General features: G+C 50.9%; 1 protein-coding gene across 10 annotated transcripts in view; it reads right to left on the bottom strand.

The window, feature by feature from the left end:
• The window catches only part of Rgs3 (regulator of G-protein signaling 3), a 143,185-nt gene that overhangs the window by 46,046 nt on the left and 75,269 nt on the right, over window positions 1–21,870 (bottom strand). For 8 of the 10 annotated variants that reach the window (XM_017320307.1, XM_006538057.3, NM_019492.3 and 5 more), the window contains 3 exons: window positions 16,146–16,257; window positions 10,247–10,290; window positions 4,138–4,260 (listed from right to left, as the gene is read on the bottom strand). In XM_017320307.1, the coding sequence (XP_017175796.1) occupies window positions 4,138–4,260; window positions 10,247–10,290; window positions 16,146–16,257 (279 nt within the window). Of the gene's footprint in view, window positions 1–4,137; window positions 4,261–4,408; window positions 5,703–9,115; window positions 9,534–10,246; window positions 10,291–16,145; window positions 16,258–21,870 lie in introns of those variants that run through there. The other 2 variants (XM_011250065.3, XM_006538068.4) reach the window with 2 other exon arrangements.

Below are 21,870 nucleotides of genomic sequence, written 5' to 3'. Positions count from 1 at the left end.
GCTGTCGCAAGGCAGTGTCACGTCTGGAAGAGGCCTCAGTTTCCCTTCCAGGGCCCTGAAATCTGGCATGTGGCTACTAGGATATCTGGAAATAGTTGTTAGATGCGCTTGGGTACCAGTGTTGACCTCAGTAAACAGGGATACCAGTAAATTGTCCTACACAGTCATGCTAAAAGACAACGATGAAAGTTATAGCAGGTAGTTCACTGGGGACCTCCTGTGTGCTGCTGCATCCTGCACAGCCCCAAGTTCTCCCAATATCAAGTCTGTGCGGTCATTCTGAACTATCTGTTGCCATCCCTGGTTCACAAAGGAGAGGCTGTGATGGCTTTCTCCATAAAGCCCATGGAGCCCAGGATCCACTTGAGAATGGAGTTGGTCCTCAGGCCCCTGAGGGCTGAAACAAAACTACTCTTGTTCAGAAGGTTCTGGAGCCTGGCCCAGAAGCACCTGCATGAGTGATCCGTCAGTGCTGACTCTGAATGGACAGTCAGGACCCCCATGGACAACTGCCACAAGTGTGGCTCCCATTGCTCGGATCACCATCTCAGCGCCCCCATCATCCAATTAGAAGTCTATAAGGACCAGGATGGGGTGTCATTCATCTCTGTAACCCCAAAGAATCTAAAGCAGCGTCAGACACCGAGGACACATCCATCATGTGTACTTGATCAAATAATCAAAACGATATAGATCAGCCAGTCCCTGGCAGCTTTGAGCCTCACTGGCCACCGCAGGGGCCAGCTCTGAGCAAATCTAATGAGAAGCATCACAGTTAAGCTGGGTGTGTAGCACAGGGAGCCTAGTCCACATTATCAAAGGCAGAAGAAAGGACGATGCTCCCCGGGGGCATATAATGAAGCAAGAGAAGGGCAGAGCTCTAAAGAAGAAGCCTGGGTGCTGAGCAGGAAAAAGAAGCTGCAATAGAACAGGAGGCAGATCATTTGTTCCCACAGAAGAGAACCTACTGAGAGCTGAGGATGGACTTGGTAGATAGAGTACTTCCTTGGCACACACAAAGCCCTGGGTTCAATTCCCAGAACTGTATAAACTGAGTATAGTGGTTGGCATCTGTAATCCTAGCACTTGGAAGGCTGGGGCAGATGTGACCCAAAGGTCAAGGTCATCCTCAGCAACATATGGAGCTTGAAGCCAGCCTAGGCTACGTGCAACCCTGTCTCAGAAGGGTGAAGGCGCAGGCTGGAGAAGATGGCTTGGTAGGCAATGTGCTTGCTGCACAAACATAGGGATATCTGAGTTTGGGAACCCAACAGCCATGTAAAAAGCCAAGTATAGTGTCACATTCCTGTAATCCCAGTGCTAGACAGGCCAAGACAAGCAGATCCTGGGAACCCACTGGCTAGCTGGCCTAGTGTAATCAGTGGGAAACCCTAGCTCTAAAACTAAGATGAAAAGCAACCGAAGAAGACACCCTAACATAGACGTCTGACCTGCACACAAAGACACCCACAGTTGAATGAAACAACACACACACCAACATAGGATCTCTATGTTGCCAAGAGCCACAGACCTGCTCCTCCCTTCCCACCTATGTCACAGAAAGTTGGGCAGAACTCTCCAGAGTGTATTTTTCTAAGAGAGGTGGTTAGTCCCAGTCCCTGGGCTCTTAGGATCACAGAGCAGAAGAGACCAAGCAGGTGATGGCTGGGAGTGGTTGCCATAGGCTGTGCTGCAGGCAGTGCCACACACCTGACTGCTGTTCTCTACGGGGCGCCTTCTCCATCCCCTGTGTCCTCCAGGAGGCATCATCAGCCCTTCTGAGGACAAACTGTAAAGGGTCTGCGTTCATGATGGAGAGGAGCGAGAGACTGTATCTGACTGTTGCTCTGTGTGCCTTTCTGTCCCTGGAGAGGTCTTGGAATGGGGCAGTTGCCTAACTAAGTACTGTGTCCTCAGCTCCACAGGAGGCAGTGTTCACAGAGAGAGGAGGAAGGCATGGCATCCCAGCAAGGGCCCAGCATAGCTTTCATGCCTAGAAGAAGTAAGAGTCAGCTTCCCAGGCCCGCTTGGCTTTCCTGCCCCTCCTCTGGAGGACAGTACCTTTCGTGGCCAGGCTTTCCAAAGGCCATCCCTCAGAAAGGACATTTGTAGTCACCCTGAGGCTGAGTACAGGTGGATGAGAAGGTGGGCCCAGTCATTAAAGTTTTCAAAGCCTGTCTGGACTGATAGACAGTCCAGACAGCTGGACAGCATCAGATTTACCAGTACTCCTTTCAAGAAGCATTCTGTAAGTGACTCATGAGATTCGTTGTTAAAATTCCTTAAGTGGGTATGGTGGAGGTGTGGCTGAGTAGGGTTGAGAAGCAAGACACACACACACACACACACACACACACACACACACACACACACACCTGGAGGGGCTCAGTAACCGCTCCCCAGGAGAGTGGAGATATGTAAGTCTGGGCAGATCCCATGTCTCAGCCACAGAACACACCTCCAAAGCTACCTTAGCAACCAGAGCCTCCTCCACCTGCCCGTGCACCCCCGACAGCCACTCCTCTAATAGCACACTCAGTGCTGGTGTGACAAGGTGTCTAGACTGTTGCCTGCCCAGGATGTCCATGCATTGGGGTGAGTCAGGGACTGGAACCACTCAGGGTCAGTCAACTAAGCTGTGCAGGGCTCAGAGCCTCTCTGAAATACAGCATGTCTTTAAGAGCCTGAGCCAGAGAGTCTCCAAGGCAGGTGTTGAGTGGCTAACACTCTTCAGAGCCAGAACATCCTGGAGTCAAATCACAAAGAACTCTTCCCCCCAGAGAAGAGGAACAAAGCCTATGGAACAGTAACATGGGTGCTGGCTGTGGGTGTCCTGGGGACCTGTCCCAATGAAGGGGAAGTGGCCTACATTTTAACTGCAGCCAGCAAAGACCAATAGGGTTACAGCAGCCTATCTATAGTCACGGTGATGGAGGTTTGTGACGATGGGGACCAGCTCTAGTGCCACCTGGGATAAGGTTGGGGGAACAGTGTATTCCACTTAGTGTTTGTTGAATGAGCACCTGGTACATACTTGGTGCTATACCATGACTGTATATGTTCCCCCATTTAATGCTCACAGCAACCCTTAAGGGAGGAACTACTGATGGAGTCATCAAAGCACGGGGCAATAAGGGGGCACACCCACAGTTACACTGGCCATAAGCAGCAGTGTGTGACTCAGACTCTCCCCTTAAAACAAGGCACCTTGCAAAGTCTAGGCTGTTGCAGTTCTCTCACCCACCCTCACTCCCTTGCCAGTTTGCTGGAAAATGGCTGTCCTCTTCTGAAAGAGGCCGTCAGTACCACTTCCACGTGGTTACTGCCCCCTCTGCAAGCCAGGGGCACATGTCTCAGTAGCTCGAACATATCAAACAGCAACAAGGCCCACAGGTTGGCAAGCTACAAGGCCCCTCTTGTTTCCTCTTCCCCGAGAGCTGGCAGAGCTACCAACCTGGCAGCTTTTGCAGCCTCCACTCTAAATACCAAATGGCCAACATTTACAGTAAGAAAGGACACCTGAATGATTCACGACAGGCAAATAAGTGTGCCTTGTGACGGGCATCTGAATATCAAAGGAGAAGGCCTTTGTCAGGCTCCCACCTCATCTACTCCCCTGGTCCAGTTGTGTACTGGTCCCAGTTCAACTTTACTTGCCATATTCAATCTCCCTGATATTCCAGATGGCCAGCCCCAGGCCTCTGCAATCCAAAGCAGTTCCACCTGGCTCTGGCAAGCATCAAACTACTGTGTTCTACCACAAACATCCCCTTGATTATGTCTACTTTGGGCTAGTGTTAACAGCGGGCGTGCTGCCTCTGGATACAGACTATCCAACAGCAGAGGCGGCAGTTAAACCTTGCCATTGGCAAACCAAAGAGGGGAGCTGAAAATTGATGAGCCATGCTCAATTTGGCTGCGGCTTCCCCTGCGAGCAATGCCAAACTCATTCCACAGACCCATAGAAAAACCTGAGAAGAGACATCCAGACACAGACCTCTGGCCAAGCCCCACTGCCCAGGTCCAGGGGCTAAGCTCGGGATGGCTCCCAGCTCAGATCCAAGGCTTAAACGCTAGGCTAGCAGAGGGGGAAAGGTGAAAGAAAACCAGGGCAGCAACCGCTGGCAGAGTCCTTACCTTCCTCTCTGTAGGTGGTGCGGCCAGCTGTTGCTGCTTGGCGATGTTCTCCGACAGGCACCAGCACACTCTCTTCTTCTGCTCCTGCGAGTGTGCCTCCAAAGTGAATAAGCACTCTGCCTTCTGACGTCAGGGAGAATAGAGAAAGGAATGGATGGTCAGGGCTGCTCCCTGACTCAAGGGGCTCCAGGGCCCAAGCCCATCCCCTAGGCTCCAGAGGGCGAGGCTGCAGTAGGGACGAGAGCATCGGCTAAGAACAACAAATGCATACCAGTCCCTGGTGACATCAAGGTAGTCAGAGGAGCAGGGAAGTAAGGCCATCTGGGAGCCACGAGGCCACCGTTTGGGTAGGGAAGGGAGGCAGTGGCTCTCTACACAGTAGAAGCCTGTGGAGAGCTATAGGACAGAGGGTGAGGTCACCCTTGGAGCAGGCAGCACCAGGCAGCTGCTGGGGATCATGTGAAGAAGCCAAAGGACCAAGCCCTTGGGCTGGCACTCCCTGTGGATACAGGACTCTCCCTCCAGACCATGAAGCCCCCATCTCTCTCACAGTCTCCTCTTCAGATCACAGGCCAAGGTTAGCTGAGTTGGATGGACATAGAGATGGACCTAGAGTCCCTTGCCAAAGTGTAGTACGGGCAGTCACCGACTTCCCTACAGCCCTAACACTACCCAGCACCTGAGCTGGGTCTCTCATTAGCTGCTGTGCAATATTAGTCTGGTTGTCATTTGAATCTTGCTGATGACAAACACGTAGAGGGCCCTCTTCATCTGGGCCTAGCACAGTGGGGAGACTTAGTGAGCTCTGGCAGCCTGGGAAGGCCTCTGTGATGACAATAGGCTCAAGGAAGCTTTGATACTGCACCAGGCAGTCAGCCCTGAAACAGTCAGGACATTCATGGGGCAGGATGGGGCAGGTCCAAGAGCACAGGTCTTCAGAGACCTGTTGTCCCCCTCCCCAATCCCCACCAGGGATTGGACTCAGAAGACGGCAAGTTCTTCTTCACCCCGCTGGTGAGAATACTCAGCTAAGAGCATAGGCTGGGTGTGTATCGGCCCCGTCTCTCCATTTTGCAGACCTGGTTTGAATGCCAGCTTTGCCACTTCCTAGCTGCCAACCCCTAGAAAGCCAGAAGCTTTCTATAAAAGAGTGGCACTGTGTCCACCCTGGAGCTATAAAGCAATAAGGACTGCCACAGGCCTCAGCACATAGTAGTACTGTTACAAGCCTCAGCACACAGTAGTACTGTTATTTCTCAGCATCTAACTCTCAGAGCCGCCGCCCTTCAGAGCAAGTCACTTCCCTTGCTATGTCCCCAGAGTGCTTGCCCTCCTCTCGTGCTGCAAAATAACAGAAGCTTTCTTCCTATAAGCACGAGGGAGAGGGGGCTGGGAGGATGAGCAGTGGCAAGCCCACATGTCCACTTAAAAGGCAGGTCCCTCCACTCCTACCTGCTACTGGGCAAACAGAGCCTCGAGATTCCCCAGGGGTAATCCCAGCGAGCAGTGGGCCCTCTGCTTCCTGTATTCTGTTTTCCCCTGGGGGTGGAGTAGACTGAGAAGGTCCTTTCCAGCTTGGAAATGTCATTGCTTTATAAACACAGCCCAGCCCGAGCCTCCTGGCCCTGCTCTTGCCTCACTGTGTGGGCTTCTGAACATCCTCCACCGAACTGATCAACTTTTAATCTATCCTGTCATCTGTGAGCTCGTTTTGATCTAGGAGACTTCACAAAGAAGCAATGAGAGCATGGATTCTTCATTCTTAGTACTGTGGAGCTGAGAATCAAACTCAAGTTCGTGTGCGTGATAAGCAAGCACTCTACTCCCGGCTCTTCATTTGTTAAAAGAAGATTGATTGATTGATTGATTGATTGATTGATTGATTTTATGTATGAGTATGCTATCACTGCTACATCAGAAGAGAACATCAGATCCCATTACAGATGGTTGCGAGCCACCGAGTGGTTGCTGGGAATTGAACTCATGACCTCTGGAAGAACACCCAGTGCTCTTAACCGCTAAGCCATCTCTCCAGCCCCCCTCCCCCAGCCTTTTTTTTGGGGGGGGGGGAGGAGGATCTCTTGATCCTTTAGCTCAGGCTGGCCTGGAACTCACTGTGCAGTCCAGGTTGCCCAGGAACATGTGATCTTCCTCCTACCTCTGGACTATAGACATGCACTTCCATGCCTAGTTGGGGTGTGGACTGTTATTCCCCTTTATGGAAGGGGAAAAGCAAGGTTCAGAGTGGCCAAGTACTTCTCTGAGTCTGCAGCCAATGACGCAGAAAGAAACACTGAGCCAGAAGGAGCTACCCGCTGCGATTTCATCTCCGAGCTCTGGGAGATGTCATCTCCTGGTGAGGCTTCTACACCCCTTTGCTCTGTCTCACAGCCTGGAGGCCAAAGGAGTGCCATGCCATCGGAAGGAACTGTTTGTAGGTCAGAGGGCTCTCTAGTGGTGACGGTCACTAACACCTTTTCGTATAACTGTTTACTGCTTCAACATGGCAATACTCTCCCTACAAAGGCGCAAGAAAGCCTCTTGGAAGAGCCAGCCTCCCTATGCCTGCCTAGTCCTGAGCTGACCTCCATAGCACCAAGCTTGTTACCAGCCATACCTTGGTATTCCTTCCAATAGCCTTATAAGGGAGCTCCCGTGGTCATTCTATTTTTTCTGATACTCTCAAAAACCACTTCCCAGAAAGGGCCTGAAGCTTTCCCCTGAGCCACCAGGCCATTTGTAATGATTACATAGAATTCATACGGCAGCCAGCAACTGAGCCCAGAGCCCCTCCCCCCACCTTGGAATCTCCTTTGGAGAGTGGTGTTCCAGGATCAGGGCTGGGTGACCTCACTGTCAGTTTCAGTGGCAAAGGGCAAGACTGCACCTGACAGCTTGAAACTAAAACCACCGGCCACACAATGGTTGAGAACCTAGAAGCCTCCCTCGGCACCCAGGACCTAACCCCGGGTGGGGCTCTGTCTTAGATGGACAAACATTTTTGGAAGGAGCCTGAGTTTCCAAGACTGGCTTAGCCAAGGGAGAGAGCGCCAGCTCCCTGAAGAGAGGCTAAATCCTTACCTGTCCAAATCTGTCCAAACTGTGAGTCCTCATTGCCTGCCCAGCTGGCCCCACATGTGAACCATCTGTCATAATTCCGTGTGTGCTCCAAATGACCCAGTTAGTCAGTTCCAGTTCTAACGTGGCATCTAACATGGCATCAATAGCAGACTCCAGGGTCAAGGCTATAAGCCATCCTAAAAGGACCTTTATGCTGTCCCTTCAAAGGCACTGGCTTCTGACTGTGGAGTGCTCAACCATGCTCAGACTTCTTGGTTGCATAAACCTGAGCCCACAGCACTAGGTGAGGGAGCCGATACTTGACCGTGACCTCAAATCCAACCAGACTCAAAGCTCCTCTTAGCCTCTTTAAAACCTAACCTCCTTGCTCCTGGATTAAGTTTATCTTTGTAAAAACCCAAACAGCTTCAGCAATAGCGGGAGCCTGTTCATTTGCCGTGACAAGCATATTCCATCTCGTTCTCTCCCTATGAACTGAGGAGACAGGGAGGTGGAAAGACCTTGCTGCCACCATTTTTCCTACGAGATCACTAAGACTCTGAGAGGTCAGATCTAAAGGAGATCCTGACTGAGGCCAGAACCTATGATCTTGTCAGGTCTGTATAACCACGTAGCTATGTCACTTGGGAAGTGAGAGTGTTCTCTGGCTGTCCTTTTAAAAGACAAGTGAATCATGCTGAAACCTCTAATGGAGGGTAAGTGAATGTGAAAAAGCCCTTCTTCCTGCTCTAATCTAATGACTGAGCATGCTCAGTGAGCTGCCACTCACTGAGCATGCTCAGAGCTGGGCTCAGAGCTAAGTGTTTTAGATGCATTGTCTTATTGAAGCTCACTCCAAACCCTTCAAGTAAGACCTTACTGCCTATGTCAGGAGTATATCACCGGCCCCTGATCCCTCAAGGAATGGCAGAGCCAAGATGCAAATCTACGTCCTCCTCATTACCCAAACCAGCCTCTTCAGTGAATGCTGTCAGCCCCACATTACAAGAGAGAAAGAATGGCTCCCAAACAATGTGCTACGTGCTCTGAAGCCAGCTGTGGGCTGCATCGGTCCCAGATTTGCAAGGACTGAGGGACACCTGTCCTTGGGATTAAGACTGCTTTAGAGCAGGCCAGAAATTGTGGTGGTTCCCACCTTTAATCCCAGTACTCTAAGCGGAAACCATCCTGGTCTACAGAGCAAGTTCTAAGACAGCCAGGGCTACACAGAGAAATCCTTTCTTGAAAAACAAACAGAAAAGACTGCTTAGGGTGATCCTACCCAGGACCAACCCAGGTCAGTTGTGGCTTTCTGAATGCAGGGGGTGGGGGGACCCTCTCTAAACCTTAAATCCTCCCCAGATTTCTTCTTTCTTCTTGCCACTTGCAAACCAGGCAATGAAGAATAAACTACTCAGTGGAGATTCAAAGATTTGGTTGGAATCTCCTTGGGGCCCAACACCACTTGTGTCAAGGTGTCTGGAAGGCTCAGGTCTAGGAACAAGTGAGCTGTGTGGTCTTCCCTGAACCATGGGCTTGCCCTTCCTTAGTAGCAGCTCATTAAGATGAGAGGCTCCCAGCTGCACTCTCCTGCTCTCTCGGGGTCGGATCACCTGGTGCTTTCCGGCAATTCAAGGCCTTGGATCAATAGCCCTTTGCCAGTCTTTAGAAGACTAGAAAGAAGGTCTCAGGCTCAATGGGCAGAAGGGCTTTTCTCCAGGAAAGCAAAACACCAGTCTGGCAGAAAGCTCTCTTGCTGTTGGAGAGCCTGGAGCCCCATTTTAGAAGTTGATGGAGCATATGGGAAGCTAGAGGGGCTCGGGGGCCCAGCCCTGTCCCCACAACTCCCTTTTATACTTCACTCATTGGCTCTGTGGAGTCAAACACACTCTAATACTGAAGGGAGTTTACCAGCCTCCCTGTGCCCAGGCTGGGTTATGGGTGACACGGGGCTGGGGTGGGGGTGGGGGGGGCATCCACTGCTCCTAACATAGGTCTCCTTTCAAGCACCTGAGTCCCCAGTTCTGTTATGACATCTTCTACTGCCTCTTGGCAAACCCTCAGCGTACCCCCCGCTACAGTGAAGTTCTCAGCACACCCTCTTGTCCTTGGTGTCCAAAGGTATAGACCTCTTATCTTAGCCAGGAACTGAAGGAATGTTTTTAAATCCCAAAGGACACAGACTCCTTCTCAGAAAGGTATATCCCTCTCAGCCAGCCCTTTAGGTCATTTCCCCATCCATATAGACAGGCTCCCAGGTCGGCTGGCAAGACAGAAGACATCAAAGGGCGGGGTGGGCCTTGCTTGGAGAGATGCCATGTGTCAGCAGAGCAAGGCTGGGGATAAAAAAAAAAAAACTACACTGGAATCTGAAAAGAGTTCAGATGACTCTGAGGCTCTCAAATTCTTCATCACCGAGGACCTTTCTCGTTAAAAGCCCTGGTCTACCTACCAAACCACATCTAGCAAAAAGCCGTTTGCTTGGCTTTGGTCCTGAAAGGTACAGCCTGCCTAAGCCTTGTCAGAGATCACCAAGTGTATCAGTCACTCTCCTGGGCATCACTCTGAGCCAAACACGGATGCACGGTGCTTGCTTTAGCCTGCATTGTCTGGCTCAGGTGAAGGAACAATTACCTTGGGCCTTTGAAACACAGACAAGCCTTAGTAGGAGGGGGTGGTGGGTGGTACTTCCTGGAAAAAGAGGATGAAAGAGGCAGGCGTGGGAGCTGGACAATCTCCAGGAGGAAGGCTACTAAATAAATAAACAGGGTAGTGTGCAGCTGCCAGGCCACGCCCTCAGGACACTTACAGGTGCAGGGACACCGGAGGTACCAGGCAGGGTATCTCAGGGGCCATCCCGAAAACCATCTGTTCAGCTGTCCTCTCACACAGATGTAAGAGCAGGGTCAGCTGTGTTCTACAGAGCAAGAAACTGCCCTGACGTTTGTCTTAGGTCACTGTAAGAGTATATGGAGGCCAACCCTTAAGCCTGGTATCCTGAGTACCAGGTCACACTTTACTCTGCTCCAATCCAGAGAGAGTGACTCACCTCTGCCAGGTACAGCACACAGAATTTCAAGTCTTCTGAAGAGCCTTTGATAAGAACAGAAAAGGAGATTCACATTAGGATCAGCAACAGAGTCAAAGCATCGCTGGGCACAGCTAGCTAGCTCTCTTGCCCAGGAGGTTGTGTGTGGTGCCTCCCGGAACAAGAGGGAGGAGAGGGTAGGCGTCGGAGCGGCTCACTAACTCCAGGTGATATACAGTTGAGAGGCTTTTGCCTACAGGTCAGCCTGACCCAGGAAATGCTGGAACGGCATCCCCGGAAAGGAGACCCTCTGATGGCTAATGATGAAATGCAGGAAGCTGTCTGCATCCCAGAAGGCCTCCTCTTCCCCCAGAATCCTTGCATTAGAAGGCACAGAGGCAGCACACTCTGGGTTTTCTCTTAAACAATCTACTGCCTTTGCCATTTTGAAATTCAACGGGAAGCCATTTGATTCTTGAGGGGGCCTCGTTCCTCACTAAGGGAAGTGCGGGTCAAGGAGAGAGGCCCTTCAATCCCATCTCCGTGCATCCTGGGAGAGACATCCTTCCAACGTGGTGACACTCTACAAGGGTTTCACCCCTGATCCAGGTTTGCATACTCAACCAGTTACAACTGGAACAGACAGGGAGGGACAGTGGGCTGTTCCCTGGCCTTCGAGGGAAGAGTCTTATTGACAGAGAACTCCAGATGGGAAGGAAGACAACTCTGGGAGGCAGGTCCAGCATGGCCAAAGGCATGGAGATGGAGATGCGCTAAGGAGCACCAGGACACCTGCCCTGCTCACTTCAGCCCCCCCTCAGGACTTGGCCACACTCTCCATGAAGCACTCATCTGGACACAGGCCTGGGAGGGTTGGAAATTCCCTGCACTTCCAGTTGTAGGCCTTACCATGCAAGGTGTCACTTTTGAGGAAAGCAACTATTCAACACATGTGACAGCAAGCACTTGAAGTGTCAGGGACCCTGGAGTACCACAGTGATTTGAGCCAGTCAGCTCAAGGGCTTGAGGGCAGCCCCGTGGGAGATACTTCCTTCTGTATTCACTCTTGACAACAGGCAGAGAGGCGGGGCTCCCAGCATCCATGGCTCCTGGCTCACGTGAGAACGCAGGACCCAGGGATGAAACCATTCAGCCAGGCAGTAACAGGGAACTGTAACCCAGCTCTACGGCCCACACTCCACCTCTGCACAGCATGCCTCTTAAACGCCACACTCCAGTAGGACTCCCTTCAAAGCACACTTAAGGCAAAGGAGCTATCAAATCAAACAGGGTCTGTCCCAAAGAGAAGGTTTTAGCTATAAGGTAAAAACACAGACTATATACATCAAGCTGAGCTCTAAACACATAGGGAGTAGAGACCAGGGGAAGCCAGGTCTCCTCAAGCAAGGGAGTGGACACTTCCCAAAGTGCAGGAGCCACCAGGCAGAGTCAGAACAATATGTTCCATAATAAATGGGAGTCCACTCTGGACTAGGACTAAGTCTTCTCCCCACCTGGCACCGGGCTGATGGGGGAGAGCACCCTGCCTCAGATGTCTGTGGGGTTTAAGAAAATGGAGGCCAACATCTCTGAGGATCCCTTGTATTGCTGAGATGGAGATGAGGGGAAGAGTTTATTTTGCTTAAGAAAACATATGGAGGGGTTGGAGAGATGGCTCAGCAGTTTTCATAGCACTGGCTGCTCTTCCAGAGGACCTGGGTTCAATTCCCAACACCCACATGGCAGCTCGCAACTGTCTGTAACTCCAGTTCCAGAGGATCCAACACCCTCACACAGACATACCAATGCACGTAGAATACCAAGGCACATAAAACAAAAATAAATTATTTTTAAAGAAAAGAAAAAGAAAGCATACTGAAATGTTTCCTAGCAGACCCTCATCTAAGGGAGAGTCACTGCAATCTACCTAAGAAAGTAATAGAAAAAAACCCGGGTTTGGGGAGCAGGTAGTAAGGAGAGCGGAGGCTCTAAAAGTATGGAGCAGGACTGAGATGGGAGACTTGGGGAAATAGGAGCTGAGGTTGGGGAAACACACTGTCAGACAGTCCTTGTGTCAGGAAGCCATTGACGAATGACAAGCTCTCTGTGCTTTGACACCTCCCCTCTCCAACCTTGCTGGATTGCTGCAAACTCTCCCTGGCATCTGTTCCCCATCACAGCCTTGTGTTGGCAGCAGTGTGACAGCATCATGGAAGGGGAGCCGTCGTGCTCAGCATGATTCGGAGCCTCATAGAAGAACGACAAACTGGGGCAGCTGAGGGAGCCAGGGTGGACTGCCTGGAGCTGAGGGTACTAGGGAGGACTGCCTGGAGCTGAGGGTACTAGGGAGGACTGCCTGGAGCTGAGGGAGCCAAGGAGGACTGCCTGGAGCTCTGGAGAAGACTGCAGAGAGAAGCTCTGCCCTGCTGGAAGAGACGGACACTGAGGCGGAACATTTATGGGTTTGCCTTGAACCATGCTAACTGCCTCTGCCATTTTGGAACGCATCCAGAGGTGGCCTTTGCATCCCACCATGCAGTGCACAGACCATGCAGAAGGCTTCCTGACCATGGGCTAGGTGGAGCCCAGAGAAGACTTCCTGGCCTGTGCCTGCCGGCCGATCATTTACCCAGAGCACATCTTACTGCTGCTTTGAGATTCAGCAAGCCTTCTTTACTAGTGGGGGCAGGCCAAAAGAGCTCTTGTCTCTGTTCTCCACATACAAAGGCAGACGGACAACAAAGTGCATGAGCACGAAGAGGCAGGGCTGAGATTTGAACTCAGGAAGGACGCTACCCCCATATCTGGAAGTCAGGCTTCCAGATCCTCTATTATGATACTTCTGCCCTGACACGGGCTTTCTGTGATTCCACCTGGCTAGGAGCTCCAGAGTGGACAGGCCTCTTCCACAGTTCTCACTGCAGTGGCCAGCACTGGGGCAGACATGGAGGACAGCTCAGAAATGTCAAGCGAGCATTTCAGCAGCTGGGGCCAAAGCAGCTGAGTTTCCAAGCTGGGATCCTGGCTCCCCCAATGTGCCTGGAGAGCCCATGAGTCAGATAGACATTTCCAGGTCATGCCTAAGAACAGGCAAGGCCAGAAAGACACACTGTGGGCGTGATGCTTGGCCGCCTGGGAGGCAGAAACACAAAGAGTAGTAGAAGCGGCAGACAGCCGTGACAGGAAGAGACCACAATGGGTCCCCGCTGACCGGAGATGTCCCAATTGTTAGCACCAGTTCTCTGCCTGTTCTCATCACATCACCACTCAGTCCCGATGAACACTGGGAGAAGCTGGCAGGAGGGGGCACCACAGGAGTGACCACCAGCCTGAGCTCTGGAGGAGGAGACACCCCAGCTCCCAGGCTAAGGCAACACCCTGGTCTCCTTTTAGTTCTTCATTGTCTGCAAAAACAAGCACCTAACAGTCACCTGATACATGCCACGCTCCCTACAGAGTTCTGGGAATATGGGTGACTAACAGAGGTTGACCCTAGCAAACAAGTCACAAGGGAGTCCTTGGTCCCAGGGAGAAGGTGGATTGTGCCCTGCCAGGGAGTATAACTTGCCAGCCACAGCCTGTCCAGAAGTCTGGATGCTTTCTTTGTTTAATACCTTTATGGTCCCCTAAATCGATCTCTGCATTCATATTGACTTGAAAGTGAGAAGAAACCTATGAGTCTCATGCCAGGGTTAATTAGAGACCCTTCTGCCACCAGACACTCCAGCTAACTCCCTAATGCATCTCTTAATAGCCTCACTTGCTGCAGTAGTGCGCATATAGGAGAGGCCAGGAAACAATGGCCCCAGCTTCAAAACACTGGGTCCCACAGCTGACTCCTTTGGCTGCTACAGAAGGGGCACTGGAGTTTGGTAGAATATGGAACCTATCTCAGGAAAGCAGGGGTGTCGGGGTGGGGGTGGGGATGGGGGACAGTACAAAGACTCCATGGTGCCTGGAAAGAAGTCTAAGCCCTGAGCCATGTGCCTTGAGGGCTCCTGTCAATTAGCCATTTCCTTCCATCTCAGCAGCTCCAGGATTCCCAGTGGCCACTGTGAAACCCACTTACGGCTGTGGTCTACCAAGGGAATCCAGTACAGGGACACATCCTCCATGCCAACCAACCTCATAGGCTCTCATGTCCATGACGACCTTGCCTGTGCAGCGCTGCCTGGGTCACCTACCCTTAGCTCTTATGTGACTGTCCCATTATCAACAGGCAGACATGGTCTCGGCCCCAGGAAGCCAGATCTGCACACAGCTTAGTCTCTTGGGAGCTCCTCTGCACCCAACCTGAATATCACTAACTGGTAGAAGAGAGAGTAGAGTGTTAAATCCAGGCTCTGGGACAGCCTAGCCAGCCCTCAGCCTCTATATCCCAACCTGGAAGCAGGGTAATATGAAGACTGGCTATGAACACTTCTCCTAGGAGCCCTGACGGTTCCCTCTGGCGGGGTATCAGAGAAGAGGGAACTCAACGAGCTAGCTGAATCCTTACTTCACAGAGAAACTATGATGGGGAGGGGAAAAGAAAAGGACCCACAGTGCTTACAAGCATATTGTTACAGTAATGAAGTCAAGTCTGGGCCCCCAATCCTGCAGCCACTGCTCTCTCTACCCTCCAACTCCAGATCCACCCAAAAGTCAGCCAGCTGGGACAACCCTCTTCCCACTCCTTTTCCCTCCTTCCATTTAGCAGGGAGCTGAGCCAGTGAGGGTCTTGTGGCCCAGGACCTTCAGTGTGTATAACAGTCAGGGCTCAGGTCCTGGTGCACCTAGTACATGGTACTGAGCACCACACTACTAGGTACACATTCATCTTAACCGGGTCCCAGATCAGCTGAGCTGGGGGCGTGGCAAGGAAGCCAGGCTGACTATACTAAGCATCCGTGAGACCACAGGGCAAGGTGGGAAAGTAGTGGGAAGCCAAGGGCAGAGTCACTGGAGGACAGAGGAGCCATCTGGAATACCAGAGCCAGGAACCAAGAAGCTGAGAGGCCTGCTCTTCTAACTGCCTTGTCTTGTTCTCTCCTTGGTTGTCTCCCTTGCTCTCCTGTCAGGAGACACCCTAGTCCTTGAGCAGGCAGGACAGAGCTAGAGAGTGAGCACTGGGAAGAACTTCCCACGGGAAGGCCAGTTCCCAAGGAGGCAGAGCGGCAGCGGGTGGGGGTGGGAGGGAGAACCAAGCACACAGACAGCATGGCTTTGCAAGCAGTCAGGAAGTTCTCCTGAAGCAAAACCCCACCAAAACAGAATTCTTTCAGGGCTAATATTTTCCTCCCCGTTCCCCTGCCGCCCCGAGCTCACACAGGTCTGTTGTTGTTTGCATAATCTGGGAGAGGAAACCGAGCCCCTTTCGGCTGAGACCTCAGGCGCCAAAGCCTGCAGTTGGACAGATAGTCCCAGCTGGTTTTCCGTTCCCTGGTCGCCCCCATGGGCCAGACCTCCATGGAAAGTTTGTGGGTTAGAGATTCCCAGCTTGCTGCTGCTGCTCTGCGCACCGACCCCAATCAGGCTTGCTCCAGTTTCCCAAGGTGCTGAGCTAACCTACACAGCTGGCTAAAAAGAGAAGTTGTCCATAGACAATTGTCAAGAAGCCTCTACTGGGAACCTGTTTGGAGCCAGGCACTTTCTGTAAACGACCTAACTTAACCCCACCTTCTGACAGGGCTATAATTATCCTACTTTACAGAGAGGAAATGGGCTCAGAGAAGTGAAGTAACTTCCCAAGGCCACACCAGAACTGAGGGAATTGAACACAAGGTCCGGGAGTCCAAAGCTCTCCCTGCCCTTCTCCTTGGAAGCTCCCTAGGATAGAAACCTCCTGCAGAGATCAGGTATAGCAGAAGGTGGCTTGCCAGCCTTGTATGCAACACCAGGCAGACCCAACAGCACGTTAGGGTGCCCATGTCCTTCTTACCCTCCTGTAGCTTCACGCTCTGGAGGTAGAGGGGATTTCTCAGGACGTCGCAGCGGCCTGGCTCCTCCTCCTTAGTGAACAGCAGCAGGTCCGAGTAGGCAAACAGTGTCACCTGTTCGGGGAGAGAACAAACACAACTGTCTGCTTTGCTGTCCCTCCGGGATGCAGAGAGCCACGAGGTCCACTAGAGGTCCAGGAAACACATCCTGGACCTCCAGTGTTGGCAGAGCCAGAAGGAGCTCCTTGAGGGACCACGCTAATGATGAAGGCTTGCCCTGCAGCGGGAGCAGCCAGTTCATCCCTGCGCGTTCTGTACTTCCCTTGCTCAAAGTAGAAACAAATACAAATAAACCAGACTTAACAATGGCTCCTGCCCTCAAGGTGGGTAGCTCGGTCGGTCTCTCTATGGCCATAGTCCTCCAGGCTCACTGTTCTTGGAGGAGCCTTACTTAGGCCCTGGGGTGTCCCCAGACCATACCCCATACCTGGCTCCCTCAAGCTTCTTCTACAAGCTATCTGTAATGTGAGGGGAAGATTCATGAGGTAGTATTACCAAATTTCTTGCAGTTATTTTTGTAGTGTACCAATGAGAAATTTGGTTCAGGAAAAATGGTGGTTACTTACATTCTGATCTAGGTTTGCACACAACCGCTACTCCTCTTTATGCTCCCAAAACAAAGGAAGGGCCATTTTTAGCCATTATAAGTAACCTGACAGATCTGCTCAGCATGTTTTTATGTTGAAAAGAATTCACTTGGTTTTCTATGTCCACTATGGTTTACACGGTTCTTTCCTTAAAGCTTTAAAGTCCTATCTCAGATGATGATGATAATAATATAAATTATTAATTATGGGACTCTTCTTCAAGGGGCCATAGCTGACCCTCCATGTCTTCTGAAGCAGGGAGACCCCACCAGAAGAGCTTGGCACAGCCTGAAGGGCACAGTTTGTGATTTGTTAACCATGTTTGAAAAGCCGGCACGCTGACATTTAGCTAGCGAGCTGCTCAAGATGATCCCGCAGTCCCACCTCTGAGGCTCTCCGAGAGAAATACAAGAATGTATAAATACGAACATATAAGGATGTTCTCGGTGGCACTTCTGCAATTAGAAAAAAATAAAAGCAGAGCATGGTTATATACAGTTACAATCCCAGCATTCTGTGGCCAAGCAAGAGAGTTATGAGTTACAGGCTATCCCAGGGTATACAATGCACTCTAAGCTAATCTGGGCTATGTGATGAGAGCGTGTCTAAATTTATATATGTTATACATACATATGTGCATATATATGTATATGTACACATATATATGTATATAAGACGTATCCAAAGCCCTACCTGACATTCTGGGCATTACACAAAAATGGAACCTGGAAGTAGCTCAGGAATGTACTTAGGCAGGCCATCTCAGGGCCATGCCATCTTCCAACAGGTCCCAAACACAAAAGCTCTAGAGTTTGGGTGCTGTAGAGATGTCTCTGTGGTTAAGAACATTGACTGTTCTTTCAGAGGTCCTGAGTTCAAGTCCCAACAACCATATGGTGGCTCACAACCATCTGTAATGGGATCTAATGCCCTCTTCTGGTGTGTCTGAAGACAGCTACAGAGTACTCATTTTTAAAAAATCTAGAACTCTTTGCCAGAAGGGTTTTTTGTTTGTTTGTTTGTTTTTAAGGTTTATTTATTTTATGTATGTGAGTATACCATCACTGTCTTCAGACAGACCAGAAGAGGGCATCGGAGCCCATTATGGATAGTGGTGAGCCACCTTGTGGTTGCTGGGAATTGAACTCAGGACCTCCAGAAGGGAGTCTTAACAGTGAAGCATGCCCCAGCCCAGCCCAAAACAGTGCGACAGAAACATCCCTGCAGCTGAGTACCTGCTCCTGCCCTGTTCCGCCCTCACTTAAACAGTATCACTGCCCTCTCCAGCTCAGACAGGTTAAGTGACTTTCCCATGACCACACAGCTAGGGATCTAATGACAGAGAGGTGGTGATGTGCCTATAGCAGAAGAGACAATAAATTCAGTAAGTGTAGGAAGGAAAACAATGGAGTGCTCAGAAGACGTGTGGTTACAGATGGTCTGAGGAGGGTTTGCAGAGTCAAGGGGCTGCTCTGTAGGCAAACCCTCATCTTCCCACAAAACATGTCCCCCACTCAGGGGAGGTCTGGCTGTTACCTCTAGACCATAGGGAAGCTGGCAGAAGAAAGGTCAGAAGAGATAATCTGTGAGACTAGAAAATTAAAATTAAAAAAAAAAAAAAAGCCTAGGGCTGAATGGAAGACTTGTGGGAGGAGCCACAAGGTGAGAAAAGCACTAGGCCACTGCCCCCAGTCTCCCGCCTACTCCCAGAGCTGAGAATATGGTCTAGACAGGAAGTGATTAAGGCATGAGAGAAAATTTTCCCCAAAGGTCGGTCAGGCAAAGGCCAGGGCTGGCACAGGGCTGGAGGCAAGGCAGATGGCAGGCATGCCAGAGCAAAGCATGTGGGCCCTGCTGCTCCCCAACAGCCTACAAGCAGAAGCCTCACAATCCAGGGAACACTGTCCCCCTTCTCCACAGTCTGGTTACCTGCTGCCTTCCAACACTGGCCCTGGGGTCTGGGCCAGTCTTCCCCACACTTGCTCCTAGGACACATGTATTTTCCAGAATCCCAAGATTAGTCACAGAATCCTTACAACTCGGAGGGTGACTTCTCTCAAGTGGCCCTGACCAAAGCCTTCTCCTGGGCACCCGGCCATGGGGCTGAGCCTACCTACAGACAACACCTTGATACTTCAGTTAATGGTAAACCCAATGAGTCTGTGTGAACTGAGGGTGTGGCATCTTGGACTTCATAGTATTCCTGGAACCTAGTAAAAGCTCTGGCTGAGTCCCCAGTGACCAGAACTGAGGTCAGGATGTGTGTGTAAGAGGCTGTCAAGAGGCTGACTTTGTGATGCATGCCTTTAATCCCAGCAGAAGCAGGCAGGTCTATAGGTTCGAGGATAGCCTGCTCTACAAATCAAGTTCTAGGACAGCTGAGGCTACACAGATAAAGCTTCTCTCAAAAACAAAACCAGAGGCTGAGGCAGGCGGATTTCTGAGTTTGAGGCCAGCCTAGTCTACAAAGTGAGTTCCAGGACAGCCAGGACTACACAGAGAAACCCTGTCTTGAAAAACCAAAACCAAAACAAAATGAAACAAAAAACCAAACAGGCCGCCACTAAATGATGATTTGATCTGGGTGTGCGTCCAGATCAAACCATGTGACTTCTGTGCTGTGGGGATGGGAGCAGCTCCCTAACATCACCATGCTCAGAGAAGAGTCAGGATAAAGAAACAGAGAGAGAAAACGTTCAAGACATGCAGAGCTTCCAACTGCTTAGCACCTTCCAGTTTACAACTCTGCTGCCTAGAGAGGCCACCATATTCATTTAGAAACCCCTTTGGGAAAAGTTATTGCCTGGAGAATGACACAGAGTAACTAGAATCTAGGAACCTTACCCTCCCACCCCGACATGTTCTCAGAAGCTACCCAATGCCTGGTGATAGCTGCTTTCCATTTTCAGTTTGAGGATCGGGAGACATGTCGAAGCTCTCCTAGGAGGCTGCTGCTCTCCTACTTTGAGGAGAAGGGATGAAGTTACTTTTCTTGTCTTCAAATTAAAACAGACTACCTTCAGTCTTAAAGGGAGAGTTTCTTTTGGTTCTCAACTTCCAAAGATCCAGTGGGCAAGAAGTTGTGTGTGTTTGTTGGAGGTGGGGGAGGGGGGAGGATGAGGGGTAGGGGCTGGGAGAGTGGTGGGGTAGGGAGGAGTGAACTGTTACTACGGCTATAGCTTGGCTTGTGTTCCCTTGGTTTTAACAAACATACCAAAAGCGCCAGGGATCATGGAGAGCATTACCCAGCCAGAGAGCCAAGAACTTATCCTGGCTCCATTCCCTACCAGCCTTGAGATTCTTGGGTCCTGGTTGAGCCCCAGTCTCCTTGTGCTTCTCTCCTGTCGTGAGGATGTTTCAGGCCTAATTGGGATGACGTGTGTAGCAAGGGATCATGTACGTATCATGCATGAGCAGAGAGGATATGCAGTAAATACCTAATTTTTGTAGATGTAGTGGTGAACAAGACAAGAGAGAGAAAATCGGACATAAGAGTATAGTTCAGGTGGCTCTTGTCCTTAACTGGCTTCTTCTGGGCACATTAAGTATGCAGCCACACCTCTCCAGCTCTGACCCTGCAAACACGCACTTAGGCACCAAACCCAGCACCAAGGGACTTCTCACTCTTACAGCCTACATCCTATCTCCCAGTGAAATTTCTCTCCCACTGAAGCAAGTGGGAAGGTTGATAGGCTGAGGCCCTTAAGAAAGCTCTCCACAGAGAGGCCCAGAGTGATGTCAGCAATCCCAGGGGTGTGGGAGCTGAGCTCTACGAGGGTAGGGAGAGGAAAGGGCCATGGTGAGGGCTGTGTGTGAGGTGCTCACAGAGGCTGTGTGAGGACAGAGGCTGGGGATGCAAGGAAAGTTAAAAGTTACATTTAGTTGGCTATGAGATATCCAAGCTGGTCAGATAAAAGGAGGGGCAGGGCTCTGGGCCAATGACAGCAGGCCACTGACTCCAGAGGCCCGCCCCTTAGAGCATAATTTAAGATGCCTTCATTCCTTCATCTATCCTTGACTCCAATGTAGCTGATTGCGACAGGCTAAACTGTAAGCCAGGGTGGCTTCTAACAAGAAGATTCACCCAGGAGGCACTCTAAGCCACGCCACAGACGAGGTAACCGAAAGGACTATGCCTCGGTGGCTGGAACAGAGTGGACTATTACCTCTGCCATGGTAAAGCCACAAGCTGAGCCTGTAAATGAGAGAGCCGGCTTAGCACAATGAGTGGTCCTGGAGAAACCTACTAGGCTGGTGAGTAGCTGGCCGAGTCAAGGGACTAAGAACTAGCAGAGAGTCAAGGTCAAAGTTAAAGTCAGAGAGGAGTGGAGCGAGGCTTCAGCCACCCATCACTGTGTGGGCAGCATATGAGCAGCGAGTGATCCATCTCCCTGGTCAGTCTAGGAGGGCAGACATAGAGCATGTGGGCTTGTTCCATGACAGCCCAGAGAATTAACCGACCTCAACAGAGACGACCACTGGCTTCTGTCTGTCTGTCTAGTTTCTGTCATTGCTTCATAAAACCTAAAGGAAGGAAAGCCAGGGGATTTTTCTTCCCTGGGGACCCCCACTCCTCTTTCCAGTTTTGCTTACTTTCCAATCTTTCTGAATAATGCTTATATCCTGCTTTTCCATACTTTCAAGCGGCCATATCCATTATTAACCTTCTTTGGCCTAAGACAACAAATGCAGAGCTACTGTCCCAGGCCAATCCTTAATGACTGACTCCTCCACCATCTCATGCCCTTGAGTCCTATACAACAAGACAAGTCACCAGTCAGGGGAGGGACAAGCACACAGCCTCCCTGGGGAGCCCTCCTTAAAGAGACAATACTCGTGTGGAACATAGGTGTCCTGATCTGCTTGCTTACAACAAAACACAAGCAAAGCCAACTTCCGGTGTTAGCTCCAGTTGCCCAGAGTGTCCAGGAGGATAAAGCTACAAGGAGCTAACCTCAGACCCTGCCCTCTGCCCCAAGCACGCACAGACCCACTGCTCAGATGGTAAGGGTGATGAGGATGGCAGAAGTCACCAGAAGCCAGTGACAGAGCTGGGGCTGGATACAGACTTCCGATGTCC

Source organism: Mus musculus, chromosome 4, assembly GCF_000001635.26.
Source record: "Mus musculus strain C57BL/6J chromosome 4, GRCm38.p6 C57BL/6J".
NCBI classification, from domain to species: Eukaryota; Metazoa; Chordata; class Mammalia; order Rodentia; family Muridae; genus Mus; species Mus musculus.
Note: the sequence above shows the minus strand (reverse complement) of the source record. Positions and strands in the feature narration are given on the sequence as shown.